Below are 8,171 nucleotides of genomic sequence, written 5' to 3' on the forward strand. Positions count from 1 at the left end.
AAGGAGCCAAGCTATTCTCTCTTGTCCTGAAGGCAGGAGAAGAAGCAATGGATGAAAACTAATCAAGGAGAGAAGCAACCTAGAACTAAGGAGAAATTTCCTGATAGAACAATTAAATCAGTGGAACGACTTGCTTCCAGAAGTTGTGGTTTCTCCAACACTGGAGATTTTAAAGAAGAGATTGGACAACCATTTGTCTGAAATGGTATGGGGTTTGCTGCTTGAGCAGGGAGTTGGACTAGAAGACCTCCAATATGTCTTCCAACTCTGTTATTCTGTTAGTAAATGATATAATATAGTGTACCGTGTAGTATAATAATATGTCTGGTCCCGCCTTAGACATGAAAGCTGACTGGGTGACTTTGGGTTAGTCCCTCATTCTCAACCCAACCTACCCCATAGGTTTGTTACTGTGGGAAAATAGGAGAAGGAAGGTGTGTTGGATATGTTTGCCACCCTGAGTTATTGGTAAAAAAGTAATAAGGCGGGGAGGATAAAAAATCAATAAATACCTCTTATATCAGGGAGTGTGAAGCATTTGGGATGTGTATTGGGAATTGGTTGGGCTCCGGTATTTCTCAAGTAATGTTCACTTCCCTGCATGTTCCTTCTTTAGTATTTTAATCCTTTTGCCAATCCAACGTGGGCCTTGATCTTTTGTTTGCTCAGTTTGCTCCTGAAGTTGGATATTTGAACCTTGGGAATTACAATTGTTGTCTTCTAGCTTTCGTCTTTCTTTCTTGTGCACCTATTTGCTAATACCTCCTTTTTATAAATTAAAAAAAAAGAGGAAGTCAGAACCGCATTATTTTCACTACCGAGGGCATATATTTACTCATTCATATGCAGCAAAATAAAAGTTCCACTAATGTTGAACTCTACCACTTTCCTCTTTTGACTTGGCTGTTTCTTGCCAATAAACAAAAAATGTGATTGCATTCTTTACCGTGGTGGAATTGGAAAGAGTGTAAATGTAAATCTGTGTAAGTGTAACTGTTGAGGCTTAACGTTTTTTTGTTTTTGTTTTTTAAATCAAAAATTGAAATTTTGGTTCGCATAGAAGGAGCAGCTTTGCAATCTGAGAGTGCTTCTTGATCTTCATCCATTGAATTTGTTGCTAGCAACAAAATTGCCTTCGACACCCTTACACTGTAATGTCGAGGGTCCCTTCCTGGTTGATTTGGTGACAATTATCCACACCTTGATTACATTTCATCAATACTAGAATATGCCCTACATGGGACTACACCTGAAAAATGTAGGAAAGCTACAATTGGTGCAAGATGTTATTTATTTATTTATTTATTTCAGAAAAAGCAAGTCTAGGCAACACAGTGTACAATGCAGCAACTAAGCTACTAGATGGTATGAAACCCAGCCATCATTTTATGTCTGCATTGAAAGATCTGCACTAGCTCCCACTTGCTTATTGGTCACTATGTGAGATGTTTGGATTGACGTCTACAGTCTTGAGTAGATTGGAGACTGACTATATGAAGGACCACGTCTTTCCTTATAAATCTGTCCATTTGCTAAGACCTTCGTTGGTTGAAGTAGGTTTCTTATGCCACATCAGAGGCAAAAATACAACCAATAGTAATCCTAGGGATCCCCAGTTCTAGATGTGGTGATCTGTGGTTGCCAAAAACCAGCAAAGGGAGGAGAAGATCGGCAAATGAACAGATAGGAAGTCAGTTCGCAGGATAGGGAAGAAAGAGGTATCAGCAGGAGCTTGCAGTACATTTTTATTGCTAAACTATCCTGCTTTTGTGATGACATTGGAATTGAGCTATTCGGTATCATTTGTCCTATATAAACTGTTCCATTATTCTGTGAATCGGAGGGGATAATTTAGTGTGAAGTAGAACAAAAGAGCACGTGCCTGTTTTTCCCCCCAAAACTCCTGTGTGGTATGATACACATTTGAGGGCTGTAGAGAGACTTGCAAAATCTTTCCAAGTGTCCCTTTGACTCCTTTTATGCAAGCAGCTGCTTATTTGTTTTCAGTTGTTCGCCAGGTTTATTTTTGCAGAGCCTTTCTTGGTCAGGTTTTTCAATTGACTGCCAGGTCCTTCCTGCGCTGTGGCAATGATGAATGCAGAACATGAGATAAATTAATGCTGGGGATCTCGGGTCCATGTCAGCCCTTTCTTCACTGCATGTCACGTTAAACAAACAAGATCAAGGCAAAGGAAAATGGTAATTGTCTCTCTCAAGATGGGCTGCAGATAAAAGCACTGTTGAATCTAAATGCAGAAATGTGAAAGGAAGGAAGGAGAGAAAGAAAAAGAAAGAAAGAAAGAAAGAGCAGCCTGTTCTCTGAACATTTTTGAGAGCAGTTGAAAAATCTGCTGTATGATTTAAATCATGCCAATTATTAAAAAAAAAACACCTCACCTAATTGTACGCGCATCTCTTATTTATAGCTCCAAAGCTATAGAATTTACTTTTAAATATTTTTAAGAGCAGTAGTCTCATTTCATGGCCACGTTTCAACCTTCTCCAGGCTTGCTCTTCAATCTGTTAGCTTTCTTCTCCTCAAATTCCTTAGGGAGAGTACGATGCTGGAAAGAGTGCCATATTTGTTTAAGAGGGAGCTTATTTGAATTGGCTGTAATGTAAGAGAGCCCTCCAAATACACGGCCATCAACTTCTAGGATTCTCGGCAGAGGCCATGTTGGCTGGGAATTCTGGGAATTGGCCCATCCATCTGGAAGCGTCCCAGATAGGGGAAGGCTGGTGTAAGAAGTGAAAACTGTTTATCCTGCTGTCTTATTTCCATGGAACTGTCTTTCCTTAAAAAGATGTATTTACGTTGCCGCTTCTGATGTTGTAGTTGAAACCGTTTTTATTCTGTCGTTCAGGAGAGAGAGAAAAATGTATGTCAGAATGGTTTACATATCCTTCCCTACCCTTTGGTTTACAAAACAGAAGGAAAAGGAATACAGGGTTTGATGGGGCAAATGGGAAATGAAAATAAAGACGGAGACTGATTCCATATTATAGGGTAGTTACTTTTTTGTTGGGAGGGTAGAAAAAAGCATGTCTCTTTTTGCTCTGTTTCTGTCAAACCGATAAGCTGGATCTTGGTCTTCCTTTTGCCATCTTTTATTTCCAGGAAGTAGGGCAGTTCTCAAGTCATTGGGGCATATATAATGTTGAAAATTTTTTAGGAAAACTGGACAACATCAAGTTAAGTAGAGATATGACAAATTATAAGGCAAGGCTTTTAAGCAGGGATGTGGAGATAAAGGTATCGTCTAATACTGGGGTTTTATTTAGGCAGGAACACATATAATTTTTTTTAAATTTGTTTTTAACTTTTGTATTTTGGTTTTTTAATCACCCTGTAAACCGCCCTGAGTCCTTCGGGAAAGGGCGGTATATAAATGTAATAAAATAAAATAAATAAATAAATAAATAATAATGCAGTGACACAGAGTATTGAGTTTAAAGCTTTCTCTATCTTGCCTCTTTAGCTCATGACTGCTATTCAGAAAGGATATGTATCTGGAAGCCGGCTTGCCGTACTTATGAAAGCAGCTGAGGAAAACATTCAGCAGCGGGAAGTGATTTCAGTGGACCGGAGTTGTGGTGGACTGTGAGTTGGGAGGTGGAGGGGCTTACAGCTATAAAAAGGTGCGCCCCCTGGTTGCCTCTTTCAATGCTGAAAAACATTCCACTGCTTTCAGATGTTTCTGCGTCTCCTCCTTCTGAGCAACTGTGTGCAGAAAGTCACATTGTACAGCTCTCCTTTTTACATTTGTGTGAAGAGTCTACTTGACTGGGGGCCTGTTGAACTGGCTTTCTCTAGAATCTGTGGCAAACAAGACTATGAAAAGAAGAAACAGTCCATCTTTTTTTTTTTCCCTGGGGTAATCCTGGGAGACGAACACTCGAGCCATGGCAAGGGATCCATGTGATAAGCAGACATGAATGTAGATTTCTTTTTTGCATTTATACAAAAGCAAAAATAATTCCTCTTCTACATTAATAGGGTCTCTCCATTCTCCTTCTGCCTTTTGATGCATTAACCAGGCAAAAGTGGACGATGCCAGCATGCCTTTAGTTTAGTATTTTAAAAATGGATTTTTTTGGGTTAAATCTCCAGATACATTTTTCCCCCTCCCCATTCTTTCAGAGAAGTACATTGTGCTAAATATTCATCGCTTGCCTAGAACTTTGGTACAAACATTTTTTATAATGGCCACAGTCTATTAAAAAGCGCATGCCATAAAAATGAGTGATTTATCATGGAGGGGAGTGCTTGCATTTAGAATTTTCATAGACTGTATCCCAAAATAGAAGTATAATGTCCAACCAAGGAATTGCAGTGATACAATTGTAATTCTTCAAAAGTGTCCTAAACGCAAAAAGCCAGCATAAAATAGAAAATAAACATATCAAATGGTGCTTTTTACTTTACAGCAAAAAGAAATTGCCATTCCTTCCCTGGTACATTTTATGAATTAAAAAAAAGAGCTAAATCCTGTATCATGTGGGTGGTTTTGGTTTGCTCTGAAATTTTCATAAGAAAAAGGTTTCTGAAATCTTATTTTATTTGTGGTAGGTAGGTACCCCATAACTCCTCAGAAAAATAGTGAAGAAATATTAGGCAAGATTACATTACTTTCTTGCTAGGATTGCTGGTTCAGATTTAGGCTATTTTCTAAAAAAAATACTTGTACATATTATTTAAAATGAATTTAGGTAAAAAAAAATGCTTCCAGGTTACAACAATAAATTAATAGCAAAATCACTAAAAGGTGTGCCTTTTGCTATTTAGAAAATAAACTACAGCAAAATACAAACCTAAAAAAGGAACAAAGTCATGTTACCGTGGAAATTTTGTCTTTGTACCTCTGATGGCCTTGCTCATTCGTGGTTTGATACAGGTTTTAATAATAATATTCCAATGCAATTTATAGATCAGTAGGAGTTGTAGTACTTAAACCAGCAGACCCAAATTCTGTCATTTACTTATGTTAGTGTTTCAGTGCAGTGCATTTCTTCACTCTTCAGAGCAACCTATAGGAAAGGGCCCCTTTATAAGGTCTCAGTATAAAAATGAAGTTAAAATTCAGAATTACTCTATATTCAAAATTTGAATATATTAAGGGCATCTCTTGCTAGAAGTAGACATTGCCCAGCCCAGCCCAGCCATTAGCATGAAGCACTCCTATTTTCTATTTGGAAATTTAGACAGCATTGAAGGAAAGGAGCAAGATCTTCATAAAGGATATTAAAAGGCAGCATTCTAAAATGCCCTCTAGCAAAATTCTCGGCAAACCATTTCCCATGTAAGTTACTGCTATGATCAAGAAATGTCAACCCTGTGTTTTATAGGTTAAGAGTAGAGGTGGAAGCCAAGGCAAGAATCTCATCCTCTTTAGGCCTGGAGCACTTCAGAATGACTTGGAATACAGGCCTAAACTGGGTCTGCACTTGATAGTAGGAGATCTCTCTTTGAGCACAAAGAGTTGGGGTATTTTTTTTTTGGTAGATCTTTCTCCTCCTCCCCTACCTCCCATCACCAACATATATTGGATGATTTTTACATAGCACTTTTCAGTTCGTTCCATTTTGCTTTGACCAAAAAATGCCAAACCTTAACAAAAAGCTATTATAAGTAACTCTTTGAAGATTGCTGAAGTTCGAAGAGGTCCAGAAAAACCGTTGAGATGCCGGCCGTTACACATTTAATTAATAATTGATGCAACATTTTTCAGTGTTTGAGGCAAAAGATTAATGGCAGATACATGGAGCCAAGTGCATCTTGTCCGTGTGAAACATTAAGAGTTAAGCAAGCACCCAAAATATAGTGAGGCTGAGGATCATAGGGCTGATATATATTAAGGCAGGGGTGTCAAACTGCCGGCCCACGGGCTCGATGCGTCATGCTGAAACTATGCCCAACCCAGCTGTGGCAGTGGGGAAAAAGTTGTGACATGTCATGTGACATGGCGAGTTTGACCCCCCTGTACTAAGGAGAAAACCCTTACTGGTCACAGTATCTACCATAGTTCTTAGCAAAGAGTTTTAACGAGCATTTGAGTGCACACCTTTACAAATAGACTTCTCTGATAACCAGAAGTTGGAGTAATGTCTAATGTTTGTCCTTAACCCAGCAAAGGTCTCTTCACAGGTTCTGTCATGTTTTCCTACTGATGCCATTACACCATGATCAAAAAGCCATGATTTCTTTTAGGCATCGCCTGCATAAAACAAGTTGAACTGTAGGAAATGTTTTAGCCAACACATCCATCTTCTTCCTATGGGAAGGGAAAGTGTTATTCCCCTACATCATTTTACAGTTGCTCACTTCAGTTAAAAGTAGACTCTCGGAATTACTTGGTTTCTTTGTGATTGTATTTCTTTGTATATTTGGAAGGGGATATACATGAATGTATAGGAAGCACAAAGCTCGTTTTTGTCTAACAGTAATTTAATGTCATACTACTGTACAATTGTTTCAAAAACAAAGAAATACAGGAGCAGGGCGTTGTGTAGTGGTTGTGTGTGGGTATGAATAGGTAAGCACACATTTATCTATGCATATATGCATATGTATACATATACATATACCGCATGTTTTTCCATCTGGCACTTTTATGTATTGTGCTGGGTTATTGTTCAGGATTGGACTGCTAAATACTGTGTTTGAGGCTGGGTTGTCATTTTTATAACTGTCTTGGTGTTTTATTGCCATTATTTATTACTTTTGATATACAGAATGAGCTGCATGCATTTATAGAGCAATAAGAGGATGTATTTAATGTGCCTTGTTTTTAACTGAATAAGATCTGAAAGCATGAATCAATAAAACTGATTAAAATGGTCCACTCGTTGGCATTTTGATGTTAGTGGCAGTTACGGAAATAAAGTTGATTAGCTCGGAAACCCCACCCCCAGATACCTTCTTTTTTCCTTGATTTCTTTTCTTTGCTTGTGATTAAAAAAAAGTTTAAAACAATCCCTTAAACCTCAGTTTTTAAGAAATGATATGAATTCTTGACCTTAACTTTATATCTAGAATGAAAAATTAAAGAGAAGTCTGTCATGCAGTATTAATAATGGATATTGTCATTGTCGTGTTTTGTTGCTACTACAACATTCCACATTTCTCCTCCTCCTCCTCCTCCTAATAATAATAATAATAATAATAATAATAATAATAATAAGCAAATGACGGATTGTCTCCTGTTTAGACTTTTTAATTTTTTAAAAATTTTCATTTAACCACCTCTCCTCAGGTGCCACGTTCCCAGCCCACCCTGATGAATTTTATCATGATTAAAATCAATAGAAATAAATGGAAAAGATTACATAATCCATTTTGATCATCTTGCATGTCAGGTTAGCCCAGAGTCGCCAAATCCTGACAAATGTTCTGACATGGAAAAAGGCCATGTATTTTCAGTGAAAGTAAATCAGCAAACCTGTTTATAAATTTTTAATGAAAATGTTATAATTGTCATATTCTTTTATAGTTCCTAATTTACTCTTGGAGTAAGATTTTTTTTGTACACTTTGTAGCCATACATGCATGAGCATGTAATTAAAAAAATTCTTGCATCTGGGATACGTGTTTGCCTTGTCACAAACAGACACAACCTTTATTGCATAACAAGTAGCATGACAGAAAAGCATCTTTCCATATCTACCATTTTATCCAAAACTTCCAAAGTTCCACTGCCTTTCTTCTACCAAGCGGTATCTTTATTAAAATGTGTATTAAATTTAGTTTTATTAAATTTATTAATGCTTTTTTTTCTGGTGCGACCTCTCAGTAGGAAGAGGTTGCTGTTCTTCGATAGATTTAGAGCCCGTGAAGAATTTAGGATAAAGTGAGCCTATTGAAGTGAATCTGTAATGGGGACTTTAGTTTTCAAGCCTTGGAGGAAAGGGGTACACAAACGGTCCTGGAAATATCAAAGTGATGCTAGTGTATCTACAGCATTGCTTACAATCCACAGGAGGTAGGCCCTTGCATAGAGAGGAATGAGAAGCTTTGATAAGACTAGCCATAGTTTGCGGGGATAAGGAGTGGATGCAGATGTACATCTCATCCCTGTTCATCAAGTCCTAGCATGCTAAACGTTTTATGTGGCATGTTTTCATGACTACAGCACCGATTTTAAAATAAAAGAAATAGCTGCGGAGGTTGTCAG

The 8,171-nt window shown here is 37.7% G+C and overlaps 1 protein-coding gene across 2 annotated transcripts in view; it reads left to right on the plus strand.

Moving 5' to 3' along the window:
• Nucleotides 1–7,133, plus strand: part of GPD2 (glycerol-3-phosphate dehydrogenase 2) — a 93,765-nt gene extending 86,632 nt beyond the window's left edge. Inside the window, exons 19-20 of one of the 2 annotated variants that reach the window (XM_081340367.1) lie at nt 3,480–3,601; nt 3,693–7,133. In XM_081340367.1, coding sequence (XP_081196493.1) covers nt 3,480–3,601; nt 3,693–3,717 — 147 coding nt within the window. In that variant the 3' untranslated portion in view covers nt 3,718–7,133. Of the gene's footprint in view, nt 1–3,479 lie in introns of both variants that reach the window. The other variant, XM_081340368.1, reaches the window with a different exon arrangement.
• Nucleotides 7,134–8,171: the final 1,038 nt, after the last annotated feature.

Source organism: Vipera berus, assembly GCF_964194415.1.
Source record: "Vipera berus genome assembly, chromosome: 1".
Classification (NCBI taxonomy): domain Eukaryota; kingdom Metazoa; phylum Chordata; class Lepidosauria; order Squamata; family Viperidae; genus Vipera; species Vipera berus.